The sequence below is a fragment of the Manduca sexta genome, chromosome 24 (genome assembly GCF_014839805.1).
Source record: "Manduca sexta isolate Smith_Timp_Sample1 chromosome 24, JHU_Msex_v1.0, whole genome shotgun sequence".
In the NCBI taxonomy this organism is placed as follows: Eukaryota; Metazoa; Arthropoda; class Insecta; order Lepidoptera; family Sphingidae; genus Manduca; species Manduca sexta.
In genome coordinates this window covers 12,152,342-12,169,220 of record NC_051138.1, presented here as the reverse complement: position 1 = coordinate 12,169,220, position 16,879 = coordinate 12,152,342, and the positions used below count along the sequence as shown (strand labels likewise).

At 34.2% G+C, this 16,879-nt stretch overlaps 1 protein-coding gene across 1 annotated transcript in view; it reads right to left on the bottom strand.

The window, feature by feature from the left end:
* Window positions 1–3,232: 3,232 nt before the first annotated feature.
* The window catches only part of LOC115443051 (START domain-containing protein 10-like), a 50,036-nt gene continuing 36,389 nt past the window's right edge, over window positions 3,233–16,879 (bottom strand). Inside the window, exons 4-6 of the mRNA XM_037442518.1 lie at window positions 11,191–11,307; window positions 10,775–10,925; window positions 3,233–9,454 (exon numbers count right to left, since the gene is read on the bottom strand). Coding sequence (XP_037298415.1) covers window positions 9,104–9,454; window positions 10,775–10,925; window positions 11,191–11,307 — 619 coding nt within the window. The 3' untranslated portion in view covers window positions 3,233–9,103. The remainder of the gene's footprint in view (window positions 9,455–10,774; window positions 10,926–11,190; window positions 11,308–16,879) is intronic.

Sequence of the window (16,879 nt, the reverse complement as noted above, 5' to 3'; positions counted from 1 at the left end):
TTTTCTTTCAACTGCGAGAACTAATCACTAACTAGACGTGAATTTAAATTCTTTACTTGCCAATACTTGTTTAGTTACCCAGATTAAAGGTGAAACAAAATGTATGAAAATGGACCTTGAGGTATCGCCTTAATTAAAAAGAATATGTATATGTTTTAAGTTCATGTACTTGTTTTTTGCAAGTACCTGTTTAAAAAGAAATGTTTACATTTTTAACAGTTTAATATGAAATCCACTTGTTTGCTATAGTGAACTATGAATAAAATATATACCTACTCCAAAATAGTTATTAAAACAATATCAAAATGAATTAAATATTATTCAGAATTGGAATGTTACCTTTTTTATTTCTCACTCATAAAAATCTTAAATCCATCACATAGAATTCGATTTTCAAATTACAAAACTTTTTATCTTTTGTTAAAATAATATTTCCCGCCAATAAACAATAAATCACTTCACTCTAGGGTTGTGGCTGCAATCGGTGGCACACTGAAGGACACTGACCACTGATACAAGACCGCGACAAATTTAAATGACGCCAATCCTGAAAACTAATTGCTTGGTAATCTATTGACAGTCAGTTAATTACGCACGCGAGCTGTTTCCATTGTTACGCTGTTTTTTTATAGCTTAGCAATAATGTTATATGACTGTCATAGCTTTAGGGGTCTCACTTTGCATAACTGTTAATAAACTTAAATTTAAATATAATAGACCTAAATATCTATATCTATACTTATAATAAATCTGTAGAGAGGTCAATTCTGTACATGAAATATATTTCCAAAATAACTATCAGGGGGTGATTAGGGATCGATACTGATGCCAAAAATGCAATTAGTAAAATTTTTGTCTGTCTGTCTGTCTGTATAACCGTTATAGAAACAAAAACTACTCGACGGATTTTAACGAAACTTGGTACAATTATTTGTCATACTCCTGTGCTGGTTATAGTATACTTTTCATCACGCTACAATTAATAGGAGCAGAGCAGTGAAGGGAAATGTTGGGAAAACGGGAGAAGTTACTCCATTTTTTAAGCTTCCGTCGCGTGTGCAATCTTAATGGTTTAAAGCTATACAGAAATCATGTATGACGGAAATGTTCTCCTTAAAATTATGTAAAAAATATCCCACGACAGCATATGTCTATCTTTTATGGTTGACTCACAATAACACGTGTAACTCCCGATAGCTTAGCAGTTCGAAGCTTTCTCATTATATTTGTCTACTCATACGTTTATAACACTCTCAGTCATCCCTAATTAAAAAAGTTAACATTATTAAATATTCCATAAAAAAGAATCATAGAAATCGGTATAGAAACACCAAAGTAATACATGAAATACGCTAATAATAAGCCATCATGCGTGAATACTGAATCATGCTATAAGGATTATTTTTGTATATATAAGGTCGTGAACGCACAGGCAGGCGGCTTGCTTGGCACCTAGAGGCTAGCAAATCACCTAGCGAGTAGCTTCGTAAAACGAACATTCTCGAACGTTCGCGATCGGCTCCATTTTTGAAGTCCAAAATCCACGCGGGCGAATCTGCGGGCGGAAGCTAGTATTTAAATAAAATCGTTGGCGTCGTATATGACCCCTACGCTCACCATTGTATTTTGCCATTTCGTTTGCCATTGTCCATTAGAAAATTTAATTATTAAAAGAAAATTAGACCCTAAGTCTATCAGATAGAGCCCCATGAAAATGTCTGTCGCAAATGAAAGTTAATGAAAAGAGATGTTAAAACCTTTCCTAGGGTCTCACTGTAAACGCGTAACTCGGCCGGGTCGTGTTATCTTAGTGAAATTTGCTTAAAATGGTATTCTGTATGCCAATGTCTATTGTCTTAAACGTGACGCGGTGCGTTACGTGCCTGTTACACACTTTTAAAATAACGTTTGGCATAGAAAATAAGACCCTTTAAATAATTTATTGGCTGACATTAAAGTCCGTGTTTTATGTTGCAATCACCAACACTCGCTTTTTAACACAAGATTCAGAAGAATAAGTTGATAGTAGATCCTACAAACACCAATCGACGAATCGTATTTTTTTTCAGTTTCAATTATTTGTATTATAAGTCAGTATATTGGAAACAGTCTATAGCAACAGTCTATAGCAACAGTCTGTTGGATTAAGATAATAACTTTCATCAATGTGCAATGAGTGATGAACAAACAAACAACGTTTCCATATATTTAATCGATTCTGTATCTGGCTGCTATTGCTTATTGATGGATTAACGTTATTGCGCTAATAAAATTAAGTGCATTGTGCCATAAAGCTTATTAATCTGAATAAATATTAGTAAAATTGAGTTTAAGCATTTTTTTTCAATCTTCATTTCATCAACGGCTTTGTTAGTTCCTTTGGTAAAAAAAAAACCCTTTTTTATCTCCCTAAGCCAAATTATACCGAATTACAAAAACATAACAATCACAAGCCGTAATTCAATGCTAATAATTTACAACCAAATTGTTTTGTAGTATATTATGTTGATGGAATTCTTTTAAACAAATCCGTGGAAAGTAATAAAACTTCTTTTGGGTATTTTTATTATATACTTCGCTTGCAACTCTGCCCACGTACAAGTCTTTTTTGATTAAAAACATATTTGATCACCAACCAAAAAAGGGGACATTCTACTCAGCACTTATTCTTTCCATTATTAAATTGGATAAATTTTCGTCGAACTCCACTTACGAATTATGGACCCTCACTTTTTCGTCACGCCAATGTTGACCTCTGTCGAGTCTCATGGGGTCCATCTGGATCACTTTGGGGATCAATGATATAAAGCAATCCTCAGAATCAAGTCCTTCGATTTTTTTTAACATGACTTACGTTGTTAGCCTGACAAGGCTCACTTATAGAAACACACCGGACTTTTGGTTAAGCGCTTTAGGTGCTTGCAAACCTTAAAAAAATAAGCCCTTATGCTGAAGGTAACCCCCTAACGGGTTACGGATCTCGGCTCAGTACCGTCTCTAGGGGAGGACGAGACATCAACGATTATGATATATTTTAAGAGAAATAAACACACACAGACTAAAGCCTTTATCTCCGCAATGGTAGACAGAGGTGCAACTCGTGCTCCCACTTTTGGCCATGTCTATTCCATCCCATGAAAGGTGGCGAGTCTGTCACCATATCAGGCACAATTTCTAAACTGCAGTCTAATACTGAGTAGAAAAACTCAATATAACTTTGCCTGACCCGGGATCGAAATGAAGACTTTAGCAAGGCATTTTTCCCGTGACACAATAACGCGACCAAGGCCAATCCTTCCAATAATCCTGAAAATGAATGTGAGAAATAAAACTCACGCGCAGCCGTTACATTGTACTTTATTATAATTATTATCTATACAACGCTAGTTGGCTCAACAAATTGAACATTAACATTGCCTATAAACATCGCTCACACAGCTCATGACATATATCCTATATTTGTTTAGAGGTAAGAGTACACGTGCGCGGTTTTATGAAGTCCTCTTATTTCAAGACAGTGTAAGAAAGCCAGTTGTCTAATATTTTTTTCTCGCAATGACCTTATTGGTACATTTCGAGAATAAATTGTATCATCCTGGTGAAAAAATGTGTCCTGGTTTTATATTAAGAAAATAGTAATAGAAAACTTTTTAAAGCTACTGTTTATCAATCATCATATGTAATAATTAGGTAATGATAACTGGGTTCTTGGTGGTTCTCTTTGGCCTTCAATCATTTATCATTCTATTTATAAATCATTTCACATATTATTTTGTTGTTAATACAGTACCAATAAGTTATACTAAATACATTCCAACTGAGTTAAGGTTAGATAATTGTATAATAACTGAAGTTTATATTTTTTTTTTTTTGGTATTATTCGTATTAAGTCCTGGTAAAAGAGAGGTATTAAAAGTTTATCTATGTGTCTATTTGTCACCGAACCCTGATCGGTGCGATAACAATATTTCTTTACCGGTCCCCCGACGCGAGGACATTTGGCTCAAAATATTAGTAGATACAATCCTAATTATATTATAAATGCGAAAGTTTGTGAGGATGGATGTATGTATGTTTATTTCTCTTCCACGAAAAAACTACTGAACGGATTTGGATGAAACTTTACAGTAATATTGGTTATAAATCAGAATAACACATAGGTTATAATTTATAGTGATTTTGTGCAATTTAGTTATAATATAACGATACATATCAAGTAAGTCGGAAAATAATTGCTATCTTGGCGTACGCTGCCTAAACCGTTGCAGTTAGACAAACCTTACCATACTTTTTTAGTGGGACTTTTGTCCCGGAAAACTCCTTCACGCGGGCGAAGCAGCGTCCAAAAGCTAGTACTAAATATATGTATATATAGGACAAACACGTTTTGTTTATTACTTTTTACAGTTTTTGTGTCAGGCGTTATTTTTTTTTATTGTTGCAACATGCGTCATTAGACGGCACATTCGTGTACTCCCCTCTGAAGAAAGTGCGAAATAATATATTACATTATGAAGATGTAAATATAAATACACTACATCACGTTATCTAGTTTATTGTTTTGTTTAACAGTTATTTTTTATATGGACCGCTAAGTGAACAAATGTCGCAGAATTATAAATCGTGTAAAAAAATCGACGGCCTTTTTATCATTAAACTTCTTGTACATGAGTAGACTAATAGCATAGGACAGTAGAGTACTGACACTGCTAACTATACCAATGTAAACAGATCTGGTAGAGAAAAGTGAATTAAATTTATTAAACTTGGTAGATTACTTGAAACTGATACAGTAGTAGTTGACTCTACTGTTTACTCGTGTCGAACAGGCTTACATAATAAGGCAAATAGTTGCATAAAGGTAAAGTATTACCATCAGTTAATACCGTGGTAATTATAGAAACGTGAACCAGGTATGATGATTTGAATGTTTTCAATTATTCCAGCTGTACCTCTGACAATTAGAAAAGAAAAGTTGGTACTTAATAATATTTCTTATAACAAAATTGTACCTTTATAACATGTTACTGGGAGTCGCACCCAATATGCCTTTCTGCAATCTTTAACGCTGACATTATTATATCCACCCGATAGATTTATCGATAAGATATGGTATCCGTATGGATACAAAATCCGTTAGCGTTAACGATTGCAGAAAGCTATCTCCACGCCTCCGTACCTCTAGACCGCCCTTATACTATAGTATATAATATTTAGAGCGTACAGAAAATACACACATTCACGCCTTTCATCCCAGAAGGGGTAGACAGACGCGCAACTGGTGCTGCCAATTTTCGCTCCGCATATTCCGTCCCATGATGTGATAAGGGACGAGGCTATCGCTATATGGGGCGCAATTTCTAGACTCCAGGTTAATACTGGGTAGATAAACCTAATATCATTTTGCCAGACCCGGGGATCGAACCCGACACCTCCACTACAGTCGCACCGTAATACAACAACGCCAACGAGGCTGTCAGTATCAAAGATATCCTTTAAAATTTAGGATAACGATAATAAAGTGTTCAACTGTATTAAGATTCGACTTAATGTACACAAAATTCAAGCTGAATAAATATTTGGTTATTATAAAATATATATAGTTCAGTAACAGCGGTAAATAATCATAGTAATAAATGTGTATAGTACTTATATAGTACAATTAAATAGTATTCTAAAGTTAAGACGAAATGACTACACAAAATTGAGCACGTAAATACTTCATAGAAATTTAATAAAATCTTTTTAAAATTATATAAGAGAAGTTAAGATTACAATGTGTCGTAAATACGTATAATAAATGGTTATAAGACTTGATATATTTATCGATATAGACGATTTTATTAAGCAATAACACATTTAACATCAAATTATTTAAACCGATGTTTTGGATAAAATGACAAAAAATAATATTACTGTAGAATAATCGTGGTGTTCAACTTTTTTTGTAAAAATTAGCACGATATTGAACGGAAACAACCACCATTATTTTGGGTAGGTAAGTGAGTCGATAAATGGACTTCATATAAACTATATCTGTGTAAAATAAAAAATACATGTAACAAAAAAAATTACTAACGTCTATTTCAATAAGCGATCCCAATCTCAATCCGATTCCGAGAATGAACCAATTAAAATAACTCAACTGTAAGTCTGTCACAAAAAACTTTGTTCTGATTGGTCCATTCTGAGATGGATCGAGAAAGCGATGGGGATCGTTTATGAAAATGACGGTAAATGATTTAATTTAATTGTCTAATATATCAACATTATTAAACTGGCATCTCAGCAATTTTCGTATTTCCAAAGTACAGTCAATCACATAAGCAGCTGAATATATTTAATACTTCAAAATGTCTCTACACTTTTGTGCTTTTAACAAAAATAAAATAAAACGGATGCCCTTTATTAATGATCATGAAAATTTTACTTCATATAAACTTACATATTACATATTATTATGTATACGCGATTTGATATTATGATTTTATTCAGCTACATTTGTGGCTGACTAGGTAATATGTCGTATTTTTTTTTTAAAACTATCACTATAGCGTTTGTTAATAACGTGGAACGAATTCTCAATTAAAATATAATACATTTAAACATGTTGAAGATTTCGTGCATGTAGCATGTTTTATTTATAAGTTTTGTTAAGCCGTAGATGGATTGGCAAATACTTTCATTATGGTCAAGTATGTTTAAATAATTTCGATTATATTACATAATATTTAGAAAGTATGTTTATATTACAATGATATGTATAATCCTAGAATTCATAATCGTTGATGGCTCATCCTCCCCCAATGAAGGTACTAAGCCGCGGTGCGTAACTTGTTAGCCGGTTCCCCTCAGGTCGCTTAATTTTCAAGGGCTACGAGTGCCTACAGCGCTCATCCAAAAGTCCGGTGTATCTTTATAAGCCAGCCCTTGCCAGGCTAACACACGTATTGACATGTTAAAAAAATCCTAGGATTATTGTGTTTCTAGTTGGAAAATTTATGATTTAACAGTAACTTGGGTATTTCGCAAACTGTACTTTTTAGTAATAAATCTTGCTACGACATACAAAACATTATAAACACTAAACGAAGTAAACATGTTTACAGAGAATTAGAATACAGATAAAGAGTAAAGGCACACACTGTAAACGTAGTCGAGATTTTAAGGAAAATGCGTATTGTGTAGGTATAGCAAAGAAAACGATATAAGGCCAGGAGGGCCTATTCCGTCTACGGGGGCAAATCCGTCTGTTTGCAATTCTTTCATAGATGGTTTAGATAAATCGGGAATTTTTCAGAGCTTCTATCTATATAGTTATCAAAGCTGTCCTTCGATTAGAACGCCCGGAATTGCAAAGAGGCGGATTTGCCCCGTATACGGAATAGGGCTCGTAACCTTATTAGTATAAAGATTAACGTTATATATTTGCCGAAATGTAGGCAACATATAAAAACTAATATTAAAAGATCAAAGATTTATTTTAAAGATTGACTAATTTTAAATTTGTGTTCAACATTTCTACATGTTCTATAAACATGAAAAGTATGAGATTGTATCATACAGTCACAATTTTTTCAAAGCGTATCGTTTTCGTAGACCGCAAACAATGCAATGATTTGAGTAACCTTGAACCTGACGGCAAAAAAACTTCGCCTATCACAGTACAAAAACAGGCATTTTTATTAAACAAAATCTTTTCATGTAAGCCGGAATCATTTCAGTGGACAGAAAAAAATCTTTTGTAATGTTTAGAATTACGTGATTTTCGCACCGTTTCTTGTAAGCTATTACCTTTTTACACTACCATTGTCTGACTTTGTTTGTAAATAATCTTGGTTTAGATTTAAAATGCGTTCGTTTTTTTATATTTTGGATACCGCAGAAATGACGTAACGTTCAACATGAAACCCCGAATATAAATGATTTGACTATAATTTTCAAAGTTATACACTATTTTTATGCTAAGTATATTTTACGATTACAATGAAATAGGTACCTACATTAATTTGTAGTAACTGTAAAGTCATCTTAAAGGGAAATTAACTGTAGCTTTATTGCAAAATTTACCAATAGAAGCGTATTTATAATTATATTAATATCGAGGCATTGTATTCGTAAAATGTACAATTCATCGATTTTAATATATAATTTAATGAAACATTGTTAACTGCTAAAAATTGTCGGAAGACCTGCTGTGCAATATATAAAATATTTCGAATGTCGCTCTGTTTGTGTGTTCGGCTTTATAATACATTTTTAACATTATTCAAACAGGTTTGAACAGTACGCATTGCTTAATGTAGAAATGCTCAAAGTAAAAAAAAACTGCTACAGTAATAACAATAGATGCACCAACAACTTACATTTATTTTATTCTATACTTTTACCTCTCTAACGATCTCTCTCATAAATAAAACTACTGTTTGAATCACTACATAAAAATAAGTTATTTAAGAAATGTTGTTTATCTAATTTTTTCATACGTGCACGGCATACCGATCCCACTGCACCTAATAGTAAATGGAACGGGGACCAATAGAATGTCGCCTGACGAGAGATGATCACCCCTTGCCAGACGGCACAATTATGCCGGCCTGTTGGAACCGGATGTACAGTTTAACCAATTGAATATGCTACACTCCGTCACACCTTTAAAAAACATAATATATAAGTCTACTTTTGTACTAAAGTCATAACTTCAATAAACACTGATATAAGTATACCTATAATCAGATTTGCCAATATATGATAATTACTTTAGCAATAACAATAATACATTTCTTTAACTCCAGGTTAGCAGGACTATACGTATAAAAACTTCATTCGTAAAGTACCCATAACAATCATCGCAAAACGTATATAAACGTTGTTGGGTTTAAAACGATAGTGATAAACTATTTGTTTAAATCATATTTGGTGTAAAGAATTTGCTGAACTTGTAATATTGGGTAAAAGCAAAAGCCATTTGTCGAGTTTGTGATATAGATAAGAAATGTTGTAACATGATGTTCGTGGATCATTTGAAACATTCACATGCGAATCAAAACAATCGTAACACGCGTTATCTTTAACAATAACCATATTCACAACACTTTTAAGCTCAATCCTCCCTCCTACTCAAGCTGAATCTTCTATGGAACTTGAAGGTCTTTTTCTTCTCCGGTTTCTCCTCTGGCTTACCATCCATTAAATTATCAGCGCTCTTTGCAACCTGAACACTCTTCCGTCTATTCTTCATAGACTTGACGAGCCTGTAGAATTTCCCTTTCTTCTTAAGGTCTTGTGGGTCTGGTATGTCCTCTTCTACTTCGACGCTAAATTCTGATGATATGTCGCCAAGGTCTTCAATGCTGTGGCTCTCTATCTCCCTCGGTTGGGGCACTTCAAGTTTTGTTTTCGACGTGTCTGGTTTTGGGTCTACCGGTGGAGGTGGTGCGTCAGGATCTACACACTGTAAATAAAAGAATTAGCTGTTAATTGGCCTATCCATAATATAAAAATGAATAGCTGAATGTCTTGCTAAGGGCAAATCTCGAGAGCAGCTGAACCTATTTCTCTTATTCTTTTTTTATAATATTCCTTGAAGTACGAGGATAGTTCTTACGGAGAGACAAAATTTAAATTGCCTGAAAAAGTCTAAAAACAACACATTTTTATATTCCCATACAAAATATTCGTAATAATACTTAAAAGTCAATTTGAACTTTAATACCGTACCATAAAGTACGTACACGTATAACACTTAAGTATTAGTTGAGGGGTTCTGGGAAGGCAAAACAATTGAGTGACGTTAGATGGAACGATGGAAAGAATTTTAAGCGTTTTATAATTTTTATTTTTTGACATAATGTTTGACTTAGCAACTTTCTTTATTCTTTTTTTATCTTACTAACTGACCCGGTGTCCCGAATAGCAAAATAAGTAATAAAAAATATAATTAAAGAATCGACTGTCAGGCGGTATGAAGTTCGCCGGGTCAGCTAGTAATATATATATTTAGTATACTCGTTATATAAACATCAAATTAATATTATAAAGAAAACGAACATCTTCCGATATTATTAAAAATAAATATAAATATAAATCAATATAAATATAAATCAGCTCTGTTAAAGAAACAACTTGCCGCTGAAAACGTCAAAAAATTCTCGTACCTGAAAAACCTAAGCCTAAAGCCATACCTTCAAGCAGTAGTAAATAAAAAACGGAATTAATTATTATAATGTATAGAGAAACCAAAAGTTACCATGCTTTTTACACACATACACACTTTCACACACACACATACACACATACTCATACACACATACACATAAACACACACACACACAAACGCACACACATGTACACACACTATTGTTCTTTTCAAATGATAATTTTAATACGAATGAGATTATGGATTTATGTTTGTTAAAGATAATTTTAACTGATATTATTAGACCTAAGCAGTTTAAAAACGAATGGAGGAGCAGTTAGTCCTAACCCCGCCTAACACCAAAGGGGCCAGAAGTGGCTGAAAACCAGCGCTGGCTGAGTTTCACAGCTCAGACAGCAGTTAGCTGAGCCACTTCCTTTTGCCATTTTTATTTGTAAGATTGTTTTGTTTTTATTTTTTTAATTTCTGTAATAGTTTTAATTTTGGCAATAAACGTTTTTATTATTATTATTATTATTAAATATCGCTTGACGTTATCATTCTATTACGGCAAAAATCACCTTTGATACCATCAACCATCAACCATCAAATCATCATGACGTTAAGTTTACTCACATCAGCTAAAGAGATCCTGTTCGGCGGGACTTGTTCCGGGTGCCTCCATGGCTTGTGGTAGGGCAAGTCTGTGAGTGCCTTCCAGCCAGGGTAGCGACGCGCTGCTGCGTGGAGTTGGTTTACTAGTCGAGGTGCTAGTTGAGCTGTCACCCTGGGTAATTGAAAAATGCGGAATTACATGGCGACGTGGCGTCCTTATTCTTATCGCAATGATGTTATCTATATTGCATAATTTAGTAACTTAATGTAGTCTAGAATATTTGTCACGTCAAAAAACTCTGTAAATCCTTATTCCGGTGTTATAAAATATTTCTCTAAATCAATTATCTGTATTTTAGCGGTATATTATTATAATAAAACGACAACGTATGTTGTCTTCACATCTAAGTTTCTTATAGATAGAATTATCTTCATACCTGTTAACCAGCCACGCCGGTAATGCCCCACGAGGGTCGGATCTTGAGACATAGCCCAGCCAGCTGCCAGCCCCTGATCTTGTCCGAACCACGAATCCAGTAAGAAGAGACAACGCTCTGGAAAAAATATAGTTTCTTTTAACATAAAGGAATCTATAAATAAATAAAAAGTATTGGAAATTATTCAAGTATGGAATACTGTAGCACCAATGCAATAATTTTGTATGTACAGTATTATTGACTGCCTCGGTGGCATAGTTGTATTACACTACGTCTGCAATGCTGAGGTCTCGGGTTCCATTCCCGGGTCAGGCAAAGGGTTATTGAGTTTTACTACTCAGTGTCAGCCCGGAATCTGGAATTTGTGCCCAATATGGCGAAAGGCTCGCCCCCTATCACATCATAGAACGGAATGCAAAAGGCGATACGTTGCACTGGTTGCAACTCTGCCTAACTAAGAGGCATGACGGATGTTTTTCTTTTGCTTGTTTGTAAAGTTATTAAAAGACGTAACAAGTTTAGTAACGTACCAAGCAAATTGTATTCGTGGATCAGATAATATTTTTCTTTGTAACCCCCAACTAACAAGAATATCAATAAAACCATTGTTACTTTAATCGATGCAACCTATTATTCATACGATGGATGCTGCAGATGTAAATCGTTGCAGATCTGCATTGCGGGTATTTGTACACATAAAAGGCCCTAAAGTAAATAGTACAGAACATTTGTAAACTGCAAAAAACTAATTAAATTGAACATAGCGTGAATGGCACGTAGACTAGCGTCGAAATATTTTAAACTGTGGTGTTGGTTACATGTTTATTAATGCAGTACATGTGTAATTCACGCTTTACTTATTCAATGTGTAACTGTTTTCTGTTCCTTTTAAATAAAAAAGAAAAAAAAGTATTTACTTTTATACGCGACGTGTGAATCATTATTGTACGAAAATCGTACTCGTATAGCGAAACGAAACAAATGATAACATGTTCACTAAATTCCATTGACTCAATTGTGTGGTGAGACTTAACCATTTTACATATTCCATATAGTTTTTACTATAAAAAGTATTGCCTGTGAGTAGATTTTAGAACTTCTTTCACAACCCATATGCGTCGCCACTAAAGTAAGGTGATATACATCCACATTACTCTTGGAAAACAAGACAAAGAAACCTTATTTTTTATAAGGCACGGTACTGCACCTAATGGTAAGCTGAGTGAGTCCAAAAGAATGTCGACTGATGAGAGATGATTAAGTACCCACCGACAATCGACACAATTATGCCGGCCTGTTGGAACCGGATACACTGGCTGATCCCGGAGATGCAACACTTACGTGGGTTACTATGGCGGGTTTCAGCACCTTGTGTAAGGTGATCGGGAGGATATAAAATATATCTTACCACACACAAGCCTGTACTCATTATTATTGATAGGTTTTGAGTTCGTATAATATATGAAAAAAGAAAGGATTATAGGAACAACATGCCTTAGTAGTATTAATTCGATCAGGTATGGTAAGATAAAAAATATTCAAGCTAAAACAAAATTATATTTATTGAAACAGTTTGGAAATACGCTGTATTAAGTCGATATTCTCCTGGATTTTTTTAATGTTCAAAATAACAAAGCCCTTATAATCCATCGCCTAATTATGTTTAAATTGGGTATTATAAACTTGTCTAAACTTCAAATAACTATATAAATTGGATGGATAGATGATAGGCTCGTCCTCTTTCACATTATAGGACGGAATGACGTCCCAAAGTGGGTGCACCAGTTTCGCTTCTGCCTACCACTTTGGGGATAAAAGTTAGTTTGTATGTGGTGTGTGTATTTTAGGAGAATAAAAAATATGGAATCAACTACACAAAAACTTCATTTTCCTGTCTGTACATAACATTTCTAAGATCATAAAAAGACTTATTATTCTCTTATGAGTCGTGACTGGAATTTTCTTGAATAAGACTTCAATCAAATGTATAATATAAAATATTTTTGGAACACACCATCCTTTGTACACCTAAATAACACTGAAATGAAATTTAAATACATATTCAAGTAAATAAAAAATGCGATTGTATTTTGAATAAAATTTTAGACGTTTTCTATTACATGGAGTTTACATTTAGCGCAAATTCCGTTTGTGTGCGGAGTATAAAGCTACATAGCATATTATGGACGCGCTGCAACTTAGACTGCGTCAAACTTCCGGATGTAAATGGTTAATATTGACTATTTTTAGTTACCCTGGCTAAAATGTGTTAGTAAAATGTACTATTACTATAATGCTTACTTACTAAAATGTATAACTTATTGTATTATTGCGCTTATCATGAGGCGATACAATCCAGTCCTGTGGGAGCCCATCCATTTTCCGAAGTAAAGTAGTCTAGATTCCTTTATAAATGAAATAACTGACCGACCAGCACAGAGATTTATTCATGTCGATAAAATTTACAGAGATTTATTCGACCTTATGGGATTTGACGATTAACATTTTGACGGCAATGTTTAGACAACTTGATATAGGTCGCAGGAACATGCTGGTCGCAGGCCGCTTTCGAAGGTCCGACTGAAAATCCTTTGGCGGTGGGGAGGTGGTATATTCAGCAGCGGACTTTATGTGGCTGATGATGATGATATATAGCTAGGAAAACGACATGCCTGGAATGTCCAGTACACTGATCAAAATCGTTAGTATTCTATCGATCAATCGTGCAATATAGAGCTTCAATACTGAATGTTATCATTTTTATTAAATTTTATACATGCTCAGACAATCTCGTAATTTCGCCGTGCAATACTTTCCAGCCAAAAATGTTGATCATTTACAAATCCCTTTAGCGATTTCTCGGAGCGTGTTGACTTGAGCTTAATATTATTTGTGATTCGCGGTATAGACAAAGGTCGCGTCGCGTTCCGCCGCGGATTGACACGCCATTTCATTATCTAATCTGTTAAGTGGGTGCAAATTGAGTAAATAAACTGATGAGAGACCGACCCGCCTACGTTTCACTGCATGTTCTGAATAAAATTGTATAATATGGTTATAAGTGGTTTTGGTTGAGGTCGAAATTATTTTCGTGTTTATTTATGTAGCAGCGGCGAAGCGTGATTATTTTCAAAATGGACGCCTTTAGCATATTTTGCAGATATGAATATCGCGGGGATTTCCAATACTATTTTCTGGTACATAAGTAAGGAAAGTAACGTGTAATGGATAACCCTAACTTATATCAATTTAAACCTATGACTCTTAAACTGGTATAACTGTTAAATAATCACCAACGCTCAACGAAAGTTTACATTAATATTGAAAGAAAAAGAAAGAAAGAGTTGATTATTGGGACAATATTAGTATAACATGTACAATAAAGAAGATAAAAAAAAAACAAAACAAAAAATATAAATGAATATAACACAATTATACCCATTGTGCCAACAATGGGAACCCTCATTCAGCTGCTTGCTGCAGTACCAGCATGACTGATAGCATTATTTATATTTTGGCCCTTAGTGATTTTCAATGACGGCCCCAGGTGACGTACGGACACACACAACGGACACGTTGTTATCCAAACTCTGAATTCAAATCTTGAGATTACAAAAATATTATATTGCAAAATTTTACATTACCATACAGAAACGGTGAAGTGCGTTTAGCAGCACAAAGTTTTATTTAAAGCGGATTCTGTGGAGCGCATTAGAACGGAGCCGAGACCGCCTCAAACAGCTATGAAAGCCGACGGCCGGCTTTGCCGCGGCTTATTTATCTCGGAAAACTGTTGGCAAACTTGTCTTTGTTTATATTTTTAGGACGATGCTTTCACTGGATATAGTAGAATATTTAGTGGTAGCGGACTTGGGTTGTGAAACGTGATTGGTTTACCTAATATTGGAATTAGTTTTTAAATTGAAAATAAATACAATTATTATGTTCAAAGAATATAGTATTAATACGCATAATTCAGCGAAATATCTTTATGTAGATTTAGTTCTAATATATTATAAATGTTAATTAATTATTTTGCATAAGTGTTAACTGTCTAATATTACTCCAGTGTTCTCGAATAATATTATTGTTTCAATTTATTTTTAAAATAATTACATTACGCATATTAACATTTAGTAGTGTAGTACAGAAAATAAGCTGCGAATTGAAACACGTAATTATTTATCCATTGAATACAAAAGTATACGTACTAAGCACTCTTACTACACTATACTGTATTTTTATTAGGAGCCTCTTTATTGACTATAACGACTTAGCATTTACACATATGTACTGAAAACAACTCAGTCTGTAGCCCGAAACAAGAGGGAAGTCTTAAAACTTAACAGTATATTCGCAAAATTCAGAGACAAAGGAAAATATTTCACATATTTCGATTTAAATAACTTTTAAATACTTCGTCGGGTTTATTAAAGCTTATAAAGAGGCGTGGAGCGAAAGCTCACAACTCTCGTGGGAGCTTTTCGATGGCGCGCACCGCAATTAAATTGATATTCTAAGTGTATCAATAGAGTTGAAAATACTTCAGCCCAATTGCCGGCACCTAATTCAACGTTTTGGGTTTATGCTTTGGAAATGTCAGTGTTCGAGTATTTAATTGCGTTGTTTACTGGTTAGCTGGGAAATTATTTTTTATTTATGTTATTCTTTATTATTACTAATTATGTTTTTGGAATGTCATTTTTGGACCTAGGGAGTGGAAGAATGGCTATGCCGGACACAATGGCCTTCCGACCCAGACGTCTAGATGCTCTGTGTCGAGTTCCTACCAATTTTAGGCCGTCATTCTGACTAAAACCTACGGTTTCCTGCTGCTGCGCACGTGAGACTGTTCCGGGGGATCGAGAATGCTTCCGGATACCCCGGACCCACGACAAAGGACCCAACTTTAGCTAAAGATGGCTAGCGATAGTAAATAATGTAGGGTCTAGATAGTGACTGACGAGAGATGGTAACCCCTCGCTAATTTACTTCGACTTAATTTTTTTGCATCGCCAACATGCGAACAACAAGGACTTATGACACAACCTATTTTTATCTTTATATTCTAGATACATACATAATACAACGTTATGTTGTAAGTATAGATACCGTAGCCAGTTATTCAGACTTCAGAAAAGGGAGGAGGTTCTCAATTTGACTGTATTTTTTTTTATGTTTGTTACCTCAGAACTTTTAACTGGGTGAACCGATTTTTATGGTTCTTTCTTTATTCGAAAGCTGGTGTTTCTCTTGTAGTTTCATATAAATTTCATTATTTATGGACCATTGACTTCGGAGATACATCAGAAAACTCTTAAAATGATGTCAACTATGATATCCTCAAAGTATACCGAATTTTACTAACACAAAAAAGCAATTAATTAAAAACTTTTTAAAAAATATACCGCCTTCAAAAACCATAAAACATAGGTCATTAATTAATTGCTAGTTAAGCTACATAAATACATGAACAAATGTACGAAAACAATGTTTAATTTTTATTAGACACTGACTCCTAAATGAGTAACCAGTATATAGGTAAAGATAATATTTTTTGGGTTTTTAGTGGCTTTTGAAGGCTGCGTAATTATTGTTTAAAAAGTTTTTTATACTACAAAATATCGCGATTGTGTCATGGTGTCAAACAGGACCGCATTTAGGGATACAAAAAGCTGTAGACCCAAAG